The sequence below is a fragment of the Misgurnus anguillicaudatus genome, chromosome 7, assembly GCF_027580225.2.
Source record: "Misgurnus anguillicaudatus chromosome 7, ASM2758022v2, whole genome shotgun sequence".
NCBI lineage: Eukaryota > Metazoa > Chordata > Actinopteri > Cypriniformes > Cobitidae > Misgurnus > Misgurnus anguillicaudatus.
The window spans coordinates 36,628,607-36,651,836 of record NC_073343.2 but is presented as its reverse complement, the minus strand read 5'-3'; the positions used below and the strand labels follow the sequence as shown (position 1 = coordinate 36,651,836).

Below are 23,230 nucleotides of genomic sequence, written 5' to 3'. Positions count from 1 at the left end.
TAACACAAATTTCATAAGCAACACAATGTTTCATCAAAGTAGAATATCTGAATCCATCTCAATACAAACATATCGCGTACCTACCTTACCAAAATAAACAGTGCAACGACTCTTTCAGACCCTTTGCAGCTCCTGCAGCTGTTGCATCTCGTGGTAAAGCAGTAAAGTTACCGATGTTCATTTCGGTTTTTGCTCTTGCTGATCCAGGCAGTTTTTGCTGTTGTTGTTATAAAAGATGCCTTTAGTTTTGTGCCTCCTGTGTAGGTTGTCAATTTAGCAGAAAAGTTTGCTGTTCTCACTGTTTACAGGCAGGAGGTGAGCGCACGTGAACGCGCCGATGACGTATGGTGTCTGCGTGGACTCGCTGGGCGGTTGGCATTCAAATTACGCTTACGTATGAGGGACAAAAATGGAAACGTCCGTTCGGACCGAAATCTATGATTTGTTGAACATTTTTTGGTCCTACGCCTTTCACAGATAATATAAATTTCTACAAATACATTTAAACAACTTAACACAGTGATTACTATCAGGATGTAAGGAGACTTTTAACCAGCATTACTAAAAATGTTTCAGGATCAAATCTGTTACCCTACCTTTAATGCATGAAGGTCACAGCAGGCAGCTCTTAACTTATTTTCCTGCAGAGCAGATTTCAAATACTGTATGGTGATGTCTTTATCTACAAGTAAACATTGTATTTATTTCATAATAACTTTACATTGTATTTACAGAAAAAAACTGTGGTTAAGCAGAAAAAGAAAAAAGAAGGAAAGTTTAATGATGATGTGAAGTCTGATGTGTTTGTTCAGATCCTCATCATGAGGTTTACTGATGTCTCCAGAACAACACCTTAAACATCTGAAGATATCACTCAGATTTACTTAATGCTTTAGTCTGGAGGTTATTCTGCTATAGAAATGGCATCATGTAGTTGGTCTCTGGATTGCACAATTGTTTTGTATAAAGAGTCTATGGATAAAATCTTTTATTATTGTGGTGGTGACACAGACAAAACATTCATTTCAGCCAGGTGGTAGACGTGTCAGATAATCTCTTCTTAACATCTTGCATATGTAGGAAACTGAGGAGTGCTGAGAAATATTAACATGTGGAGGAGTAACGCTTTTTGATTTTGACTGTCTCTATTATTCAAAAAATATTTAATTTGGATGAATCATTTTTTACACATTCAACACACACATCTCTGCTACAAATGAACACTTAAAGTTTGTTTGTGTGATCTACCGTTATCGTACAATTACACCGAAAGTGTCAGGAGTGCAAACGTTACCCCATAGGTGAGGTTCATTGTAAGAAACGGAGGGTTTGTTGTTACACCTGCTAGAAAATGTAGTTTAAACACAAATAATTCAATCAGATTCTGTCTATATAGTAAAGATGGATATTGTTTCTACATCGGCCTATAATAGATAGATTTCCACACATTCATCCATTCAGGAGTTGTTGACATGTTTTAAATTGGTGTTATGTTTTAGATAACAAGACAGTGATTAAAATAATATAAGGTTGGATTTGGTGACTTGCACACCCAACTCAGAAATTAAAACCATAACATGAAGAAATTTACTTGTATGCCTCCAAAACACTCTTTGTTGAATATCTTAACTTAAACACATCAAAACTTTTCACAAATTCACAGGAGATCCTCAAAAAGACCAAAGATTTCTCAGAAATATATAAAGTAGCCATGTTAAAATTAACCCTGCGTTAGTTTGTGCCTTGCTCACCCTTACATGCAGTGATTGCTGGCTATAAAATGAAGCGTGTTTTATTTGGCCTTTAGACTTCTGTTGAATTATTGAAGCAATAAAACCATTGGCAAGCTGATAAGCATGATATACAGTACAGTACAGTATATAGACATTAGATTCTTATTACCATCCAGGTTGAATTTCACAATTTTTAAAATCTTTACAGTGTTTTTGACATACAGTACAGTATCGTGTGGTTATGTAAAGGTGCGGTGCTTGGGAAGCAAATACAGACACCTAGTTTACATTTGAATTGGTGAAATAAAATCTGGTTAATTATTAGCTAGATTTCATCACACATTAACTAATGCTGTATCAGGAATATATCTCTATCTGCAATGAAAAATGACTTCAGTAGAGACGGTCAGCAAACTCTTACACAACTTTATATAACAGCACAAACCAGATTTCAAGGGCATATTAAAAAAAAGGGTGTGGGGTTTGGAGAAAAAGCCCATTTCAGTCTGAAAAACACTTTTCTAGTCATACATTTCCTGGAAGAAATTCTTAGTTGTGCAATATGAAGCAAATGTTCAGTGTCATTGTTATTATTGTCCCGGGATCAGATGTGTCCTACAGTGTTCACAGTTCATACTCCATCACGCTTCTAATGGTGGAGATCGTCCATTACTTCCAGGACAGCGTCCAAAATCGAGGGTCCCAGATCCAGATTGAAAGTGAACCCCGTATCCGTCTCATCCGGCTGTGATTCCTCCGAGTTTGTTTGCATGGAATCTCTTCCAGAACTGAGACTTCCACGACCGGGACTGTTTGCTGGCTCTCGGTGTAAATGTTGCTCCTCCACCTCCTCGCTGTCCAGAAGTGGCATCGAGCTGCATTTCTGCTTTTGAACGACAGGTGCGTCCTCCCATACGGGACTGCGGCGTTCCTCCTCCGGGTTCAGACGGGGAGGCTTCGGTGGCGGAGCGCAGGCCAGGAAGAGGTTCTGCTCGCTTTGAGAGCTCTTGAGGAGCAGACTGTGACCCGCCTGTAAGAAAGAGAGATCTCCAAAGCTTCTGTCCACCCCGCTGTCAGAACTGATGTGCGAGAGGTGTCTGAAGTCTCCCAGAGGAAGACTGATCATGTTTACTGACAGAACCTCTTTTCGCTTTGACCATCTCCTTGTCCATTTACCAGACTCTGGTTTGCGGTGTAGTGATGTCCTCAGTGGCATCTTAATCATTCAGATCTTTCTTTAGTAGTTTGAGAACATTGAAGATAGAAATGTTGATTCTGAAATAACAGAAGAACAGAATTCTTATCAGAACTAACAATAAGCTTTTTTTAAGTTTTGTTTTTTGGCTTTATTAGATAGACAGTATGGTACGAGATCGGCAAAGGACCTCAAGCCGGGCCTCGAACTCGTGTTGGGAAAAGTGCATCTGCACCACTGCCCATGCTCCGACGACAATAAGCTTTTTAGTGTGAACAATTACACTACATCTTAACCCAGCATGACACAATAAACCAACTAGTAATAAAACAAACGATCTCTTCTATAAATCTAGATTTTGTGCTAATCGCTTGAAACCACATCAAAGACATTTCTGTTAAAGAGCAAACAGTGTTCCTCTTGCACTGTGCTAGCAGTGTAAAGATCATGGGTTTGATTCTCAAGCCACACATTTGATTATTACTCTATATATCCCATTATAATTGTGCAACATTTCTCTTTTATTTTAAACAGACATGCGTGTTGCTGGAAACCTGGTTGTGTTTGTATTATGTAAAGGTCACATACGATTTCTGCACAGCCAAAAATGTGCTTTGAATAAATGTCTGACGGCTACTAGCGGTACCCTCAGCCCCGTTTAAAATACTCCACCATATATTTAAATACTTTCTGTAGATTTCCTCAAACAATCATTGCTGTCAGCCTGCGGGATATTATTGACCTTTGATTTTGGGACAGACTGCTTTAAAAAGAAACCTCGTATTTCTTCCCAACATGAACTTGTTTTGATTTGATCCAGGAGTGGGATTGAAACAGGAAAGAGTTGCCAAACCAGCACAGGAATGAAGTTTTGATTTAATCAAGAATTGAGCGCAGGTACCAGAACCACACTGTACTCCAGCCACAGGTCATTTATATTCTTCAGTGTCTTGTTTTCATATAAATAATTTTAAAGTGTTTCTTTGTAAAGTTATGATATTTTTGTTCTAGTCTTCTCATAAAACACGTGAAGTTTAAACATATCCATATTTTCATATATACAGGTTAATGAGTCCCATTTGTTTTGCTAGAGTACGTATGAATTTGGCAGCGGACGGTCACACCTCTGTTTTATGCGTTTTACGCTTCCTCACACATTAGATCAGCGTGCGTGACTCGCAGGCTTCGCTCTTTAAATCTGTACGGCACTACAGAAACATGTTTTGTTGGCCAATAAAGGTTTAATCTGCTCTTTAGTATCAGCAGGAGACGAGGAGTCCGAACATAATGACATTCCTTTAGAAACATGCAACACACGGCAGGGAGGAAAACGCTTGATTGTTTTGGAAGGAAATGTAGTATTTTAACTAATAAAGCCTTAAAACAACTTCATCACGGACTGCCACCATAAAAACACCTATTATAGAGAAAACACTCACTTGTCTATATTAGTTATAGTTTGGTAAGAATTATCCACATATCAAGAATCTATCGTTTTTTTTCTATCTGGAATTGTCTGAAATGTCTTACCTGGAAAGGTGTGCAGGTATAATGTGAAGTTCTCACACCCACATCTAAATGTCAAGACACTGAAACCTGCGATCGCCTGATGCCTTTCTGCCAACAGGACCAGACTTGTAAAGACTATAATCCGAATCTGAGTCTTTAATCACTACCGCAACAAACCTCATTAAATCATCCTGAAATAATTCAATCAAGCATTGTTAAGATAAACTGGTTTGGCTGAAATATAAAACTAGTAACATTAACACGTCATCCCAGTAAATAATGAAATCTTTTTAGAATATGAACAATCGCGTATTAATACAGACTTTTATTGCGTGTTATGATGGTGGAAGTGAGATAGTGGAAGTAAACGAAATGTTACTCCAGGCAAATGGAGATTTCTCTTACCGTAACTCAAAATCTCTTTACTGGAAGAAATCTTCTTGTGTTCATGGCACCAGGTGCTTATTCCTGTTTCGATCCCGATGTTAAAGTCCAGAGAGACAGATTGTCGGGAGATTGTTGTGTCATTCAGGTGAAGTCATAATGAATGAGTTACAGGTGAGGTAGAGTTTGTCCTGCCTCCAGACCTTCCTCTTTCCTCGCTGTTTGTTTGATCTGCAGTGATGTCACACCTGGCAACAGTCTTTAGAGGAAGTGTTGTCTCACCTGCGCTGTCTCACCTGCGCCGTCTCACCTGTGCTGTCTTGCTCTCTGATTTCTCACCTCACAGGAGATAAAGGCACAGGCTGTAGGATTAAAGAGACTGTCTGTGATCATTAATGTTTATGTCATTGTGTCTCTCTGCTGTTCCCTGTAGACTTTGTTTAAGCTCTTTCAGCATTAAGTTAAAATGAAAGAGGTTTATGGCTCTGGGACATGTATGTACAGGCCGCCCAGTGTTGCACAATTTCTGTTGACATGAAGTTATTTCAGCCCGCACACCCACGCTGTTACATGCAATACTATTTCTTTTGTCTCAAGAGTTACTATTGTTGTTTTTCCTAGTAGAATCGATAACATGTCATTTTTGTCTGACATTTAAAGGGAGTTTCTCATGCTGATGGTTGGAAATGTCTGGAATGTTTTGCAACGAAAGTCACAGATGATCTTCTCAAATACACCCGGACAAACTTCAGACCATTAACTTACAATGCAGCTTATCACAGCCAAATTCAGGACACTCGTTTTAACTTGTAAAATAATGGCAGGTAGTTAGTGTGATGTTTAGCTGTGGATTAATCCTAAACTGGATGTTAAAGAATATCTTTTTATTGATATTGTATAATAGGTCAGTGTTGGAGCATTTGATTTCAATTTTTTTGTGCAGTCTGCATCTGTGAACAGCCGTTTTCAGTCTATTTAGGAAATTTGTCATTAACTTTGCCCATCTCAATGTTGTTTCCAAATGGTGCAATGTCCAGTGATGAAATATGAGTCTGAGAGAGAGGCTGTAACCTGCTCTTCTGACTCAGTTTGTCAAGTGCTCTCTTTGTGTTCACTAAAATCTTGTACAAATAAAGAGGCTTGGTTACAGGAACCTTCAAGTAATAATTATATATTTTTTTGTATTTCTTTGTTCTAAACAAGTTTATGAAATGGCTCCCGGTCGGTTTCCGGATGAAGGCCAGATTCAGAGTTTTAATCTTGTGGCAGTTTTCTTCTCATAATTGCTTTTCGGTCAGAGTCCTTTAAAACGCGTCCAGTAAACAAACAGCCGTCCTGCCTTCATCAGCTTCAGAAGAACCAGGTCTTTCTCCACGCATGCAATCATTCACATAAACAAAACATCAGCTCTTCATCATAACATTTATGCAGAACTGGAACTGTGAATTTCAACAAGCTGGTGACTCCTCCCTGCCTTCGACATGAAACGCTTTCATGCAAACAGATAATCAATACAGTATCTGAAGTGGGTTTCGCTGTCTCGGGCCAAACGTCCACAGCAGAAGCGGCAGAAGTTCAAGGTAAAAAAAAATGTTCATGTTATTTCTGGAATGCATTTGGAGAAGTGCTTGATTACTTTGGCTTTATTATTGAGAATCATAAGTTTGAGTTTGATCCAGACTCTTGAGTGTTTTTACTTCTTGTACCTTTTAATGCACAGTGTTTTTCTTGCTGCTGGGAAATGCTGGCAGATCAAAACTTTGAGTGCTTTTTGAATTGTTGATGTTCTTTTTTGTATATAGTTTTTAAGGGTTCATCTATAAACACCTAAACAGTTCCTAAATTCGAGATTATATAAAAACCATCTCATGTTGATTCTACAGGTTTGACTTTTTGGACTTGTTGAGTCGCATAAAATCAAGAATCATCAGCTTTGAAACCAAGCTGACCTCCAAGGCCCCATTTTGTTGCTAAGCTAACACAATACTTTAAAACTGTCTCTTAAGTTCGTAGGGCCGTGTATCGTCAACAATTTCCCCATACGATACATATCCCGATACAAGGCCACTATACGATGTGCATCACAATATTAAATGACATTTTTGTTCAGAATTTAATTTAGTAACATTATTGTCTGTTAATTTTACATTGAATAAGCAGTGTTGTGACAGTTGTGATTTTGCCATTCATTTATTAGCTTTTGGGGAACTCATAGAAAGACATACAATTTCAGAGCTACAGTACTTAATTTACATTGCTTTAGAGCATTTTACAAAGATAGTACCTTACTAGGCATTATAGTCTTCTCTCATATCATTCCTCTATATCTATGAATATATATATACACAGTCAGACTAAATACTATTTCTCTATAGAAATCAGATTATTAATGTGATAGCTGTAGTAGCTCTATATCTCTTCTCTTAGAGACACACTTTTTGTCATCTTTCTTCCCAAATGCTTTACTGTATTATAAGAGAGCGACTAATAAAGCAGTGCGGGCTTTATTGATTTTAAATGTGCCCAATAGATCTTACGAGACGATGTGCAATTTTTTGCAGCAGTTTAGGTTAAGATGTCTGTGCTTTTATACTAATTTTACAGAGAGAGCAGGTGGCGTTAGGCAATATGTGCAGACATGTGCATGCCCAAGACGGACACGGAAAGTTCAATTCAATTTTATTTATATAGGGCTTTTCACAATAGGTAATTGTTTCAAAGCAGCTTTACATTAATAGAAGCAGGGAAAAGCATAGACAAAATCGACAGATAGCATAACATTATACAGATAGCATAAGCAGCAGAATTTGATGCATCTATAAATCAACATTATAAGTGAGCGTATTAATAATATAATGTATAGAAGAGGGTGCTAAGTTAAGCCAATGACGGCTGACTCCCCGGGTTGAAAAACCCCCTAGGAGAAAAACCTGACTTTTTAGCCAGGGGAAAAGTCCTAGGAGGAAAAAACCCTTGGGAGATTAATCCGCTTAATCTCCTTATTCGTTTACATTTTATATATATAAAATGTAAACGAATAAGGAGATTAAGCGGGTTCTGCCAGTGGTCGTTGGTCAGGCATCAGCTGGGTATCACGTTGAAGGACGGCCAGTAGATCAGAGGTGTGCCGACCTTCACATTTACCAGAACTTGTCTGTTTGTTTCATTGTCCTCAAGGTCGAGGACGAGACATGGAGAGAGACAAAATCCAATTAGCGTAGGGGCCGTTCACATGTAATGCAAGTGTCACACAGAGATGTGGTTTAAATCAGCTCGGTTCCAGACTGGCTAATGGCGCTTTTCCATTGCATAGTACCCCACGGTTTAGTTTAGTTTGGGTCGGGTCAGCTCACCTCACTTTGGCGTGGTAAGCTTTTCCATCAAGTTTAGTATCACTTCGCAATAGTTGGGATAATAGGCATGTCGTTATATTTGTGCTGCCTACTGCTGTGACATCATACAAGTAAGAGCGTTGTTGTACATTCCCATACATTCTTTATTTCTCAGTCCGCCACACAATTAAAATATGCCCCCACAAATAGATGTTTGCACATCGCGTTTATCACTACCTCTGTCTCATATGACAGTTTCTGTTCAAACACCAGTGGGCGCTCCGCTGAGCCTCATAGTTGCATTTAAGCATCTATGCGAATGTGCGCGTCGCGAATGTTCCGCCACAAACTGCAAGAATGGAAATAAACTGTTATGGTGTCCCTGATTCTCTGATTCTGTGGATGTTTTTATCGCTAAAATGGAGTTTGGAAACTTAGCAGAGCACAGAAGACAACATGTTTGCTCGAGACAGCGCAAGCTATTACACTGAGGTAAAGCTAAACTTTACATATAGTGATGACGCTGTAGTGACGATTCTGTCAGACCAATCAGTGATCTACAGTGTTTTCACGTCACGTTTGGTATCAGCTCAGGTCGCTTGGAACCCCAACCGAGGTGGTACGAAAAAACGTATCGGGTACCACGTTGTGCACCTAATGGAAAAGCTCCCAAAAGTAAGCTGACCTGACCCAAACTAAACCAAACCGTGGGGTACTATGCAATGGAAAAGCGCCATAACTATTGCAACATAAGTATGCTACCCACAGTTGAGGATTTAGCAAATTGGGGGCCCAAGGCGAAAGTATCTATGGGGCCCCCCATCCGATCTTTAAAAGAGAATGAAACACGCCAACCAAGTCAAGTATACACCTGTTACCTTTTCATTTATGTACTATGCAAGTCTCATGCGTCCTTTCTATAGGATCACTGATCAACTGCGATTCGTTACTCTACCTTTAAAAGTGCATCAGAATCGATACAAAAGGTGCTGCATCGATGCACAAGTTCATGACGATCATCAGGAGTTCATGATGATGTATCGCCGTATCGATATTTTGAACACGGCATGTTCGTAAGGGAATTGCAGGGGGATGCGTGTTGATGAAACACGGTTGATTAAATTACAAATAAATAAATGTATTAAATCATAAAATGTAAAATTATTTTTTTTTTAAATAAAACATTTGCTAACAAAATATATATTTTATTTGTTTAATTTGCAAGTCATGTGACTCTTATATCAGAAAACTGAGAACCCATATGCAAAAAACCAGATGAAGGTCCAATAACAACAATAAACAATAAATGTCTTATTAAATTATATGTACTTAAAGTTATATGTACTTAGGTCAAGTTTGAAAACCCCTGCTCTAAAAAGCATAAAATACTGTGTTAAAAAATGTAGAAAAAGTCAAGAATATATCTTGAGTGGATTCTCATTGCAGTGCATTCTGGGATTGCTTTTTCTTCACTATCTTTTAGCCTTTGTGTCAAGAGGGCATCTGTGAGTCCTGTCTAGATAGGCAACTGGCACTGCTAATCTTTATTTCTTTAATTTCACATCAGGTTAACGTTAGAAATCTCTTTTTATAGTGGGGTGTGTGTGTGTGTGTGTGTGTGTGTGTGTGTGTATGCCTTCCCACATCTCCTGGCACTCTATTATATGTGATTATTAAATTCAAGAATGTACTGTTTGGATTTTCTTGGAGTCGTGCAGAAGATATAACAATATTTGGGCTTCATGTTCATACACAGTTTGTTCATTGCGCATGAATGGGATGAGATGTCAAGGTTATTTCATGTGATTCCTCACAGCAGTGCCAGGTTTAAATGGATAATAGCGGCCGTATATAGATCCATTCTACTGCATTATATGTGACATGCCATTGAGGGTTTAAATAAATGAGCTAGGATCAAAAATCAGTATGCGATTATATGATCTAGTGAATATTTCAAAGCATCTGTCTCGTGTAGCTGTTGGCTGGCCTTTCTGGACATGATGTGGAGCCGTTCCACAGCAGCGCTAAAGGTTCAAATCCAGAAGTTATTATATTGAAGATTGACAATGTTCTCTCTGCTCTTTTGACTTTGTGTGTGTTCATGGAGACAATATTCTGGGGAGATCACATTTTTGATTATTAAAAAATGAAAATTGGCATCATTGGCTTCACTTTCTTCCAAACCCACATGACATAACAGAGTATTTTTTGAAAAATGTACATACTTCCTTTTATCCATGTAATTATAAGGAATATCATATAATTATGTCCATATGATATTTCATGTAAATTTACCCCAGCTCTCCTCCGTGTGATCACGACAGAAGCGGTAATGTTGGCTTTATAAACACATCCTTGCTTAATCTGGGTCATGAAACTATTTGTTCATTTCTGTTTGGAAACTATTTGTGCAGTTTATCCCATGAACGTGTCGAGGATGAAAGAAAGTCGTGCATGTTTTGAAAACAATCAGAGACAGTGAATGATGACCAGCTTGTCCACAAAAAGACATTACAGTCTGATCTCTTAGTTCTTTATATCAAGCGTAAATCAACACAATAACAAAGTGAAGACTCAAAGCTGCTGGTTTCTTTTTTCACGAGCAGATTTAGTATTTAGCGTTGTATGTACAGATAATACTCTATTAAATGATTTGTATAAAAGCCTGCAGTTAGTTACTTGAAGAAAGAATTGTTTATTGTGATGGTTTGCTAGGTGTTGTCCCTGTGTTGTCCCTGTGTTGTCCCTGTGTTGTCCCTGTGTTGTCCCTGTGTTGTCTCTGTTGTCGTTTCTGTTGTTGTCCTGGTGTTGTCCAGGTGTTGTCCCAGTGGTGTCTCTGTTGTTGTTTCTGTTGTTGTCCTGGTGTTGTCTCTGTGTTGTCTCTGTTGTTGTCCCTGTGTTGTCCCTGTTGTTGTTTCTGTTGTTGTCCTGGTGTTATCTCTGTGTTGTCCCTGTGTTGTCCCTGTGTTGTCTCTGTGTTGTCTCTGTGTTGTCTCTGTTGTTGTTTCTGTTGTTGTCCTGGTGTTGTCTCTGTGTTGTCTCTGTTGTTGTCTCTGTTGTTGTCTCTGTTGTCCCTGTGTTGTCCCTGTGTTGTCTCTGTTGTTGTTTCTGTTGTTGTCCTGGTGTTGTCTCTGTATTGTCCAAGTGTTGTCCAGGTGTTGTCCCTGTGTTGTCTCTGCGTTGTCCCTGCATTGTCTCTGCATTGTTTCTGCGTTGTCCCTATGTTGTCCCTGTGTTGTCTCTGTGTTGTCTCTGTGTTGTCCCTGTTGTTGTCTCTGTGTTGTCACTGTGTTGTCACTGTGTTGTCACTGTGTTGTCTCTGTTGTTGTCTCTGTGTTGTCTCTGTTGTTGTCTCTGCGTTGTCCCATGCGTTGTCTCTGTTGTTGTCTCTGTTGTTGTCCCTGTTGTTGTCCCTGTGTTCTCCCTGTGTTGTCCCTGTGTTGTCTCTGTTGTTGTCTCTGTTGTTGTCTCTGTTGTTGTCCCTGTGTTCTCCCTGTGTTGTCCCTGTGTTGTCTCTGTGTTGTCCCTGTGTTGTCTCTGTGTTGTCCCAGTGTTGTCTCTGTGTTGTCCCTGCATTGTCTCTGCGTTGTTTCTGTGTTGTCCCTATGTTGTCCCTGTGTTGTCTCTGCGTTGTCCCTGTGTTGTCCCTGTTGTTGTCTCTGTGTTGTCCCTGTGTTGTCTCTGTTGTTGTCTATGTTGTCGTCCCTGTGTTGTCTTTGTTGTTGTCTCTGTGTTTTCTCTGTGTTGTGTCTGTGTTGTCCCTGTGTTGTCCCTGCATTGTTTCTGTGTTGTCCCTATGTTGTCTCTGTGTTGTACCTATGTTGTCCCTGTGTTGTTTCTGTTGTTGTCCCTGTGTTGTCCCTGTGTTGTCCCTGTGTTTTCTCTGTTGTTGTCTGTGTTGTTGTCTCTGCGTTGTCCCATGTGTTGTCTCTGTTGTTGTCTGTGTTGTTGTCTCTGCGTTGTCCCATGTGTTGTCTCTGTTGTTGTCCTGGTGTTGTCCCTGTTGTTATCCTGGTGTTGTCCCTGTTGTTATCCTGGTGTTGTCCCTGTTTTGTCCCTGTGTTGTCTCTGTGTTGTCTCTGTGTTGTCCGTGTGTTGTCTCTGTTGTTGTCTCTGCATTGTCTCTGCGTTGTCCGTGCATGGGCTTATAATGTTGGGCTTGTGTTTGCTGGCGAAAGGAGCTTAGTCGTTACACAAATCTTGGAAGTTTTTTGTCACATTGTCACACTGTTCTGTTATCTCTGCGGTCATATGATCTGTTTTTTATAATCTCATTTCTCTCTCTGTTGCTCTTTGTTTTTGTGTTCGTAATCATCATTGCTGCAATTTTGTTTTTGTGATAATGTAAAGGGCTGGACACACATGTCCCTTAACCTCTAAAAAAGTGTTGGGCTATCATTTATCAAGCTAACCACAGTCTGTCGACAGATATGGATGAGGGTAAAAGAAAAAATAACTTCTGAACGTTTTTTCTTTAGCAGACTGTGAGCAGACCACCTCTTATGGACGTTGTTGAAAGAAACATCTCTCTGTGTAATGCTCTTGGGTTTTCAGCACTCGTACCTCAGCGTGTTTGAGAACATCCATGTGCTGGGTTCCTTCACACTCTCCCAGAGATCCAATGCCTTTCATGTTAACTTGAATGAGTGTGAGATCTTCTGGTTGTCAGTCATTCCTTTTAGTCTTCTCACATTCTCCAGTTATCTCCAGACGTCTTGGGTGTCTTGTGTTTGTCTGGCCTTGGGGGAAAACTGTGATGTGATGGCTACCAGATGCAGGCGCTGTGATCCTTTCTAAAGGTTTTGCATTATGAAATTGATTTATATGTTATTAATGCACATGTCGTTTTAGTGTGTGCTGTAAATAATGATGGTGTGGCTGTAAGATCTGGTTTACTAATGGAAAGCATGAACGTCATTGTTCTGCTTTAGATGTCTCAATACAAGAGAATAATTAAATTGTATCATAATTGAAATTTTGTTGCTCTTAGTTTGTGTCTGTTACATGTGAGATTTCTGTATATAAGAACATTTAGAAACAGTAAGATTTCTTTGTCACAGATTGAGTACAGTCTGTTTGTAGTCACCTGAGCTTCAGGTTCAGTATGGTGATGGTTATGCAAATGAGAGGTGAACTAAGCTGAAACCACTACAACACAAAACCTTTCATGGGTCCTGCTGGGAATCAAACCCTTGTACAGTATGTGTTCAATTAGTCACCAGAAAGGTTTTGATGACAGTTGATGGTGCTCCTGCTGCTCTGAGGTCTGATGATATACGTTTGGTGCTTGTGACTCACAGTTTTACACGCAACAATGTCAGAAGCGTAAAGGAAGAATCTGAGTCCCAGGCTGATTCAATGCACAAGAACGCTGACAGTGATGTCATCGCCAAAGCTGCTATTGGTTTCTCCTCCTGACTGCAAACAGGAAAGCCCTGGAGCTCAGATATGACATCAGTGCTGTTGCATTAGTCGACCTGGCAGCAGAGAGAGAGAGAGAGAGAGAGAGAGAGAGAGAGAGAGAGAGTTTATGCTCTGTGGTCTTCACGTTTATCTTCTCTTGAGACCTAAATCTTGGCTAAACACTCAACAGAAGTGCTGTCTCCTGCAAACGTTTGGCTTTTCTACATAAAGATGTGATGTAAAATTACTGCATTAGTCGTATTTTATTGTGCTCCTCCTGACAGACAGAAAATCCAGTTTTATGCTTTATTCAGTAGATCAGCTCAATGTCTTTGTTGCGTTCTATAATGTTAAAATACTCAAATTCACTTCTTTCATCATTCTTTAATTGAAATGCCTGAAAATCATGGCTTAAAGAAAATCTCCTGGGAATTTGTGACGTTGCCAAAACCGTTTTGCATACAAGAATGTGCATAAAATCCAAACGTTCAAAAGATTTGACTAAACTGATCACGTAGGGCATAAATCCAAGCAAAAGCAGTTTTAATGTAGCTCGAGTGTTTGCTTTCTAATTGTCGTTGACGTTGTTGAATTTCAGTGGTTTCATGTTCTTGGCAGACAGTAATTCACATGTTTGTCCTCTCCGCTAGTGAACCCGTATTTATGTTTGGGTTATATATTTTTTTGACCTTGCATTGCTTCATTCGTGGTATTCGAGGATGTCACGCAACATGTGCTTCATTTAAGTTTCTTCTAACAAATCCGATAAGAATCTCATTTGGATGTATCATTGTTTATTCCTGCTTACAGAAGAGACCTGCACACACTATCACGTGAGAATATCACGTCTGATTCTGCTTATCTCTCGTGACAATAAAACAAAACTGGGCCATTTCGTCTCATTCTGGGCCTGGATTCAACAAAGTGCCCTTCGGAAAGTCGCTCTGTTAAGACATGACTCGTTTTATCTCTGTTGTTTGGTTTATTGAAGATGCAGAGGTTGTTTATTTTCTTCATTGAGTTTGCGTGATATTTGGTGGTTAGGTGCTTGATGGAGGCCTGAGATCATGGCATTGGAATGCTAATGGCAGCCCTGCTTCCGGAATGCTACGCTTCCCTGTCTCTCTCTCTCTCTCTCTCTCTCTTTCTCCTTGCTTTATTCATTGTACAGTGGTTAAAGTGAGAGACCCCATTCATCTCTTCCAGATGCACAATCACTTTCTCTCTCGGTATTCCTAGTTTTCATAGACACGCACATGCTCAAATCCAGACACGAGTTCCTTTGGACGGATTCATCTCTGGCTTTAAAACCTTAACAACACGTTTGTTTTGCAGAACGGCCGTGCTGTGTTTTTATTTATTTATAGTTCAGCGCGGATGAAAAATCTCTGTTCTTCTTTTAACTCTGAACGCTGCACGTAATCCAGCAGAAAGAAAATCAGGTCAATTCAAAGGACACTTGATATCATCAGATGACTTTATACAACAGCTATTATCCTAAATATATTTTATTCTGCATATTTAAACATTATTTACTTTCTCATATATTAGTTTAATATGCAGTAAACCATTTAAAGAATAATGTGGCGCTATGAGAATGTTACTGTTTTTTTACAGGATTTTGTCCAAACGTTTTTTTTGTCATCGGTCAGCAGTCATTATTTTTACAATACATTTATGCATTCGACAGACAATTGTATCCGAAATGACAGTCTCAGCAGTAACAACATAAACAAATGGCTTTCGTGGAACAAATGTACCAAAAATGTACTCCACAAAGAATCAATAACAATGTTTTAAAGTAGTTTATTTCTGATAACAAGCAAAATAAACAAGTAGATTAAATTAGTTTCATAGCTAATGCACTTACGGTGCAAAATGTGTATTATATAATCGATCTTAACTACAGATCAGTTTTAATAACAAAGCAGTAGATATTTCATCTAATTCATTTTTTTCAGTCGTTTTTGATAAAAATGACTCACAGAAATGACACACATTATGCTAAAGAATTGTTGACCGATATTTCAAGGTTTCGGTACATTTCCTGTAATCCCACGGCTATGATGCAATATTATAAACCGAGTCAATTGAGTCTGTGTGAGGTTTGAGTATTACTGTATCAGTACTGTACTCCAGTGAGCCGTGATGTTTTCTGCTTCAGGGCTCGACGGATCAATGAAGAAAATACTATGAGTGTCTGTCTGTGATCTAATACTCTGAATTATGCAACAGCGAGCCAAAACAGTCCAGTAAAGCTTCACACGCGTCCATCAGAATGCCTGAGTCAGGATTGTGACCTCAGATTCTCTGAAAGGCTCTTGCGTGATTTAAAACAGGCCAGTCAAGCAGGACCACGAGTATAAACAAACCGTACCAAACCACTTCTCTATTTGTATTTCTGCTCAGCAACCGCTGAGAGATTAAACGGAGAGTTTCTGGCTAGAGATGAACTTCTTTTTTACACAACTCACCGTGATTGATTCGGACATTTTTACAATAATACTACAAGACTGTGAATGTTGTTTGTTATCAGTGGTGTTTCTAAAGTGAACATTATAGATATGAAATAACCCTTTTCATGCTTCACTTGTGATTGTTTTCCAGATCAATAACCTGAACCATATCTAAAACAACTTCTTTAAATAACTTTTTTTCAGGTGTTACAAAATGCATTTACCTTTTGCTGTGGCTTTACACCAGAAGTTTTATTTGTATAAATGTTTAAATGTGTACTGCTGAATGTAATTTCATTATGTGTGATTTACAATAACTTCATTTGTTTGTTTGACGTATATGTTTTTTTGTGTGTAGGGTCCTTTACGCAATGAGCGTGATTATGAGAGCGTGGTCCTGATGAGACTGAGACAGGCTGAAGAGAGAAAGAGATTGATAGAAGAGATGAAGAGAGAGGATGAGGAGACGGTGTGACCATAAACACATCTTTTTACATTTAACATCCAGAGATCAATAAAACTTTTTTTGTCTTAATTTTAAACACAGTTTCTATGTTTTGCTTAAAGTTTGCATGTACATTCAAACATTTTGATATTTTGTTATTTAATGCTGTGACAGATTTGTGAATGCTTTCAAACTACATTTTGGATAAAGTATTGAATGACACGAGACTCAGATCTCACTGTAATACCTGCAGTGGCTTCAGTCTTTTTTTTCATATATCTGAAGCCTTCAGCTAAACGACAGAAGTCTGTGGTTGTGATGTTTTGCTTTAGTCTTCAGATGGAGAAATTCAGTGCACGTTTCTTAACCGTTTGTAAAAGCTATTCTGTCATATGTGTGTATTTCAGATAAACACACATGTAAAAATCACACAAACTTTGGTTAGTTGCTGGAGGTCAGATGGTTTCTATAAGACCTTGACCAGAATCAGCTGCAGTGGATGGGACTTTCTGTTCTGTTTACCTTCTGTGTTGTACATTTGTGTTCATAAGAAACATTCATGTTTGTTGCTCTATGTTGATCTCCATTCATGAGCAGTGTATTTATCATCTTTGATTCTTTTATCATGTGGTCTACACACCATCAAAAAGCCAAGCAGTCTCTCCTCCAGACGTCTTCGCATCAGCAGAACTTCAATCTGTGGTCCACACATTCATTCTGCTCTATCATCCTCTCTATTTCCTCTTTTCACGACACAAAGTGGCCATTACACGGTTCTTTGGTATTCCTGGAAAAGGTATAACATAGAGATCTCCAGCACTCACCATGAACATCACAGGAGGATCATTAATGAAGATGAAAGGTTGGGTGTCAAACCCAGCGTATATCCCCAGTTGTGACGGGGACAAACATCCACGCACTAAAGATATAAAAGTTTATATTAGTGACTGACTTTTCATTTTAAAACCGCATGGAAGCATGTTGCAGTTTCGCTCTACAATGGCCAACACACCATTATGTGACGTCACATGTAACTGGGGTGGAAGGTTTCATGGGAACTTAATCTAACGGATTTTAGAAATATTCCAAATTGGAAATTTAACAGGAATTCACGGTAATTCTTTTGAAATTTAGGGAATTTTATATAAACTATATCATATACAAATATTAATAAACATTTTCTTTGGTCATAATCAGACATTCATACAAGTTATAGATATTTTGAAGATTCCTGATACTTCCGCTCATCAAGCCCATTCCCATTCTAATATAAATGATTTCTGAAGGATGTTTGATCAAATAAATGCAGGCTTACTGAGCATAAGAGACTTCTTTCAAAAACATTAAAAGTAGTAACGGGTCCAAACTTTTGGATGGTATACAGTAATTCTGTATGATAACAGAAAACTGGCTGGCAGAATGTAGAAGAAGAATAAATGTTCAATGAAATAGTGCTAGCTTACATTTAGATAGATATCTGATTTACCTTTTTGCTAGCTACTGTATAAACATATTTTGTCATTTGCTAGTTAAACTATTAGGTAACGCTTTATTTCGATAGTCCACGTTAGACATTTTACTAATTATAAGTTTATCATTTACCAATCTTTAGAGAATTAGTAGACTGTCTGCTTAATATCTACTAACACTTTATTGTGATATCTCAACAGATATTCAACTGTCTGTAAGTATCTTAGCAGGTGCATGTCAATTTATTCCACTAACCCAAACCTCTTCCCTAACCCCAACCCGTACAGTCTACTAATACACTAATGACAGTTAGTTGACGTATAGTTGCAAATGTATTTATAGTTAGTAGAATGTCTAAAGTGGACTATCAAAATAAAGTGTAACCAACTATTATAATATAGATCGAATATATCTATTTGGGGCAGTTTCCCGGACAGGGATTAGACTAGTCCTGGACTAAAACACTTTTAAGAGCTGTCCAAACTGAAAACAATTTGCACTGACATATCTTAAAATACATCAGTGCCCTTTGTTTTACCTCAAAATGCACACAGGTAATGTTTTTAGTAAGGCATGTTTGTTCTAACTAGTTATATTTCCTAAATAAACTAAGGCCTAGTCCTGGATTAAGCTAATCCTGGTCCGGGAAACTGCCCCTTTAAGTTTTATCATCAAAACTTACTTGATTTGATGTAGTCCTTGGGCTCAAAAATTGAAATTCCCATTAAAGTTTCCAGCCTTGAAAATGCCCAGAATTTTCAATGTAACCCATGAATACTTTTAAAAATCCAGTTCAAATATTGTTTATTACACTTATTCTCACATAAACAAACAATATATACCAAGATCTACTGCGATGTACATCAATTTTCATCTTTACAATACAAAAATTTGGAATGTTCTTATATTTTTATAATCAAATGATTTTAAGCAAAAATAAAAAAATAAGGGAAAAAAACAAATTGAACTTACAATTCAAAGTTGTAAATATATATAGAGAAATTTTATACAACATACAACAACAACAATAATAATGTACCCCAAACCCAATGTACTTACATAAGCATACAGTATATACAGAATGTCTCTAAATGAATTTAAAGACCATGGATCAGATGTATTAGTTATACATAAAATCACAATGACTCTGTAAACCTGTCAGTTCTCCATCTCCAGGTTTTTTGCAAGGCAATAAGACTTCTCATGAGATGCCAGTAAGTTTAACTGCATCTCAGATTCACACAGAAGTCACGAGACCTCCGTACAGCAACCTCGGCTCAAACTCATCTTAAAAGACCTTAACCATGTTTACCTCACACACACACAGAATCACAAAGTGTCACTTGTCTCTTTATGAAGACACCAAATCAGCGTCTGGCCCACGCCTGTCATGTTAACAACCCTGTAGCCGATCTTCTCTAGTTTGTCTAAGACGAGTCGTGGAGGTTCATCAACGTGGTACTCTGAGCTGTGAGTAAAAAAAACACAATTACTCAATCATGATTTTAACGAGCAGTTTAGTTCTTAATGTAATCCGACTAAATATAACAAGCTTATCTAGCGTGCACTTTATTTGTTACAGAATCATGCTGTTAGCCTGCATTCCTGATACTAACAGACAGAAACACAAGTGGAAAGTTTCCATTGGTCATAAGCAGACATGCATGCAAGGTAAAAAAAAATTTAAATGACGACTTGACCGATTTAAATGATACTTTTATTGAGTAACACAAAAGCATCATAAACATTATTATAATTATAAGAATAGTGCTAGCTTACATTTAAATATTTGATTTTACATATCATACATTATTTTGTGTACTGGCTTCAAGAAATGATCATGCATATTATGGATGAATGCAAGTACATGCAGGGGGTGTGGCCTCAATGTCCCTTCAGTAAGCAGGTGCAGGGTAAAAATTCAACTGAAATTGCATTAAATCTGGTTGTGTTAAAGAAAATGATGATGCAAGATTTGTTTTTAAAAACTACATTTATGTTCCCTGTTATAGGCAAAATTTCCAGCTTATTCCCATATATTTCCGTTAATTCCCATGGAAGGTTTCCAGCCTTGTTCCCGTAATTTTGCAACCCTATATGTGTGTGAGATGAAAATGAGACCTGACAACATCAGGCTACCAAACGCTTTTGTCCATTTACTCAGAGACTCATAGCACTGCATATTTTCAAAAAAAAAAAATTGATCTGATGTGTGTCAGATGTGTTATATAAGCTGAACATGAACTGGTGTGGAGAATTCCAGTGAGGATCACAAAGGCCAAAGTAGAAGTTTAACACTTACAAGTTGTTTCCCAGCATGGTGGTTTTCCGGGCTCCGAGGTAATTCATGACAGCGGGATCGGAATACTCGTCCCCGACCGTGGTTGGCCCCGTCTCCTGAAAACAAGAAGATTTTTAAGAAGTTAACAATAATCAGGAAATGTAATGTGATGTTTATTGTGAAGAAAGAAACCTTTGACATGATGGACTTTGTTTGAAACAACACAACTGAAGATATGTTTAAAATCTAGTAACAAGTATTTTTTTTTAACAAAGAAATACACAATTTTAATACATATAATTGATAACAACTGAAATAATTGAGAAAAATAAAAAGGAAAAAATAAAAGAAGCTGAAAGATGAACTAATTATGGTATTAAATTGCTTCTCAAGGAGTTTCTATTTTTTACTTTAGGAAAGAGAGGAAATCATAAATCCATTGTTTAGGAGATGTGGTCTCTGATCCTTTCACCTCATCAGTATAATTTTTTGTGCTAAGAGCATAATAAAGGCAAACAATGAGTTTGTTTTTTAGTAAGTTTATATGAAACAGAAGTTACTCCAAAAATTCCTATTAAGCGGCAAGGGATGATGGACTACTGTATTACTTCTGTCAGGTGTTTTTCCTAAAACTGTGCATGTCCTATCTGTGTGTGTGTGTGTGTCCTATCTTTTAAATAAATGCTACAAGTGAATTCATCACCACTTACTAAAGCTGCTGTTTATATTTAGCTAACAGGTTTATAAACATTAAGGAAACATAAGGTACAGTACAGTATGATCCGTCAGTGACGATGCTTATCTGTGAGATCATCTGCCGTCTTTCAAGACAAAACTACATTAAAATGTAAAGAAGGAAAAAAGGAGTAAATTCTTACAGTATATACTTATGTGTTCTTGTCTTAGTGTGCATGCTAAAGTTTGAATCTATAAACACATGAATTCATTTTCATTTTGTTGTGTTTAAAGGTCCAAAGGTAAACTTACAGAACATGACAGCTTACTACAATATCACAATGTATTACAAACTACATTTGTTGATTTAAAAACATTTGTGATGAATGACAGACAGATCACGTGGGATAATAACACGCAGTGATAACAAATACAATCAGATGTAGATGTAGGTTACTTATATAACATCTTGAGTATTTAACGTATTATCCTCGAGTGTATTTATCATAACAACATCATCATAATCACAAAGATGATCATTCAGGTCTCATACACACCAGTCGGATCTGTGTACTGATGAGGAGATACGGCATTCTTCTCATTCACCAAACCTAACTTTCCAGCGGAATAAAGACGAGGATCTCTCAAACGCCGCGTCGCTTCTGATGTCCACGCTGTGCTGTACGTGTGCACGCGCTCGCGCGCTCCCGGAGGAATGCGAAAACGCCCATCGCTCTCCACCAATCAGCGTCTTGCAAATCAGACGGTTTCATAGTGAATTTTATGAATATAAGGTATTATAATATTGTTTTACTTTGACATATAGATTTATATATTACATATAAATATTTTTACTCAATGTCAATGCTGTTTGTCTTTTATAATCACTTTAACTACTAGTGCTTAGTTAGCCTCTAAGTTACCTGTATGGAGCGAGATATGCGTCTTCACCACATGCGACAAACCAAATGATCTGAGAGAAACAAAACCACCTGAAAGAAAAAGCCACCACACCGACAGCAAAGAAGCACCCCATGAGAAAAAAAAGAACATTTGAGAGAAAAAGTTCCCATACCAACCGCAAAAAACAATAACATTTGAGACCAAAAAAATGTTTTGAGAGAAAGTATTTTCTCATGATAGAACATAACAAATATAAATTTGAAATTTTTAAAATTATTTCTGAGAAAAAAAATCTCTCAAGTATATGTTTTTTGCTATTAGTGTGAAAACATTCTCTCCAAAAAAAAAGTGTTTCTATCAAAACGCTTTTCTTTGCTCTCGATGCGGTTTCTTGCTCTCGTGTCGGGATTTTGCTTTCTCTGTGGGGGTTGTGTCGTGGGCGGGGCCGCGTTCCTGTTGGCCAGTCGGGAAGGCATCGTCTTGTCTTGGGGGTCGGGCTGGGTCGTTGCACCGTTGTTCGGTTCACCAGATAGATGCCGTCTCTGCTTTTAGTTGAGCACGGACACTCTAATGTTTGAGTAAGATGATGACACACAACTCGATGGATAGCTGGCTGAGCAAGTTCACAGCACTGAAGATTGGACATTGAAGGGTGAAATGGTGCTCTTATTCATGAATGAATGTGTGTTGTGTTGTTGGCTTGCTAATCGCTGGTTGGCCATCGTGCTGGGTGAGCTTGCGGGTGCCAGGTGGATGTTTTGGGTCGCTCCTTGTTTGGTGAGTGGTGGTCTGGTTTCTGCCTTTGCACTTGCTGGCCTCGGGGCGCCTGGGGGGTGGCTGCTTGTTCATCATGTGCAACCTCCTGTTTAACTTTCAACCAGCGTTATTGTGCATGGAAGGTGGCAATGCCACCTGTCCCGTGAAACACGGAATCATCCCGTATTTACAGGCAAAATGACGCGTATCAAATCAATACGGGACGCGATTTGTCCCGTATTTTACATACACTCTTAAAAAGAATGTGTTAAATTGAGACATCTTTCTTATAAGGACAACACATCTAGTGTTTTATTTACATGAACTCAAAATCAATACGAAATAACACATAATGTGTTGAATAGTTTAACACAAAACAATGTGTTAAAATAATAATTATTATTTCTGTGAATAATTATTCACTGTGAATGCGTGAGACTCGAGTATTTTTTCCCCAATACTATTTTGAGTATCAAAGCATATGTTTAATCTATAATTACTAAGTTATGGATCTTTTAATTTAATAAGTTAATAAAAATATGGTTCACATCTCACAAGTTCCTCCAAAGCTTATTTTTTGTGGTGGTGGCTGAGGAGATTCTTCCTTTTATATGTAAAGCGCTTTGAGTGTTGCAGAAAAGCGCTAAATAAGTGTAACAAATTATTATTACCGTATTCTTCCTTTTAT

At 38.1% G+C, this 23,230-nt stretch overlaps 3 protein-coding genes across 6 annotated transcripts in view; 1 reads left to right on the top strand and 2 right to left on the bottom strand.

Annotated features, from left to right (window-relative positions):
- Positions 1–16,684, top strand: part of dnajc17 (DnaJ (Hsp40) homolog, subfamily C, member 17) — a 35,528-nt gene extending 18,844 nt beyond the window's left edge. Inside the window, exon 11 of the mRNA XM_055172951.2 lies at positions 16,371–16,684. Coding sequence (XP_055028926.1) covers positions 16,371–16,487 — 117 coding nt within the window. The 3' untranslated portion in view covers positions 16,488–16,684. The remainder of the gene's footprint in view (positions 1–16,370) is intronic.
- On the bottom strand, positions 1,777–5,275 carry LOC129418040 (cdc42 effector protein 3). Of its 4 annotated transcripts, none has more exons than XM_055172952.2 (3): positions 4,843–5,274; positions 4,459–4,628; positions 1,777–3,008 (listed from the first exon to the last, which is right to left on the bottom strand). In XM_055172952.2, the coding sequence occupies exon 3, from the start codon at positions 2,956–2,958 to the stop codon at positions 2,383–2,385; it is 576 nt and encodes a 191-aa protein (XP_055028927.2). In that variant the 5' UTR covers positions 2,959–3,008; positions 4,459–4,628; positions 4,843–5,274; the 3' UTR covers positions 1,777–2,382. The 4 variants fall into 4 exon arrangements, with proteins under 4 accessions (XP_055028927.2, XP_055028928.2, XP_055028929.2 ...); XM_055172953.2 differs by having other exon boundaries at positions 4,459–4,545; XM_055172954.2 differs by having other exon boundaries at positions 4,459–4,541.
- Positions 16,685–18,714: 2,030 nt separating the features above from the next.
- On the bottom strand, positions 18,715–21,600 carry gchfr (GTP cyclohydrolase I feedback regulator). Its single transcript, XM_055172852.2, has 3 exons — positions 21,441–21,600; positions 20,230–20,324; positions 18,715–19,395 (listed from the first exon to the last, which is right to left on the bottom strand). Exons 1-3 carry the CDS (start codon positions 21,483–21,485, stop codon positions 19,257–19,259), a joined length of 279 nt encoding a protein of 92 aa, XP_055028827.1. The 5' UTR covers positions 21,486–21,600; the 3' UTR covers positions 18,715–19,256.
- Positions 21,601–23,230: the final 1,630 nt, after the last annotated feature.

Bases quoted from the DNA above. Each gene is read 5' to 3' on its own strand.
- LOC129418040 (XM_055172955.2), bottom strand. From the start codon at position 2,958: ATGATTAAGATGCCACTGAGGACATCACTACACCGCAAACCAGAGTCT.
- gchfr (XM_055172852.2), bottom strand. From the start codon at position 21,485: ATGAGAAGAATGCCGTATCTCCTCATCAGTACACAGATCCGACTG. The intron at 20,325-21,440 runs GTGTGTATGAGA...TCTTGTTTTCAG, and splicing joins TCAGTACACAGATCCGACTG to GAGACGGGGCCAACCACGGT. The intron at 19,396-20,229 runs GTAAGTGTTAAA...TTTTACTCACAG, and splicing joins ACCATGCTGGGAAACAACTT to CTCAGAGTACCACGTTGATG.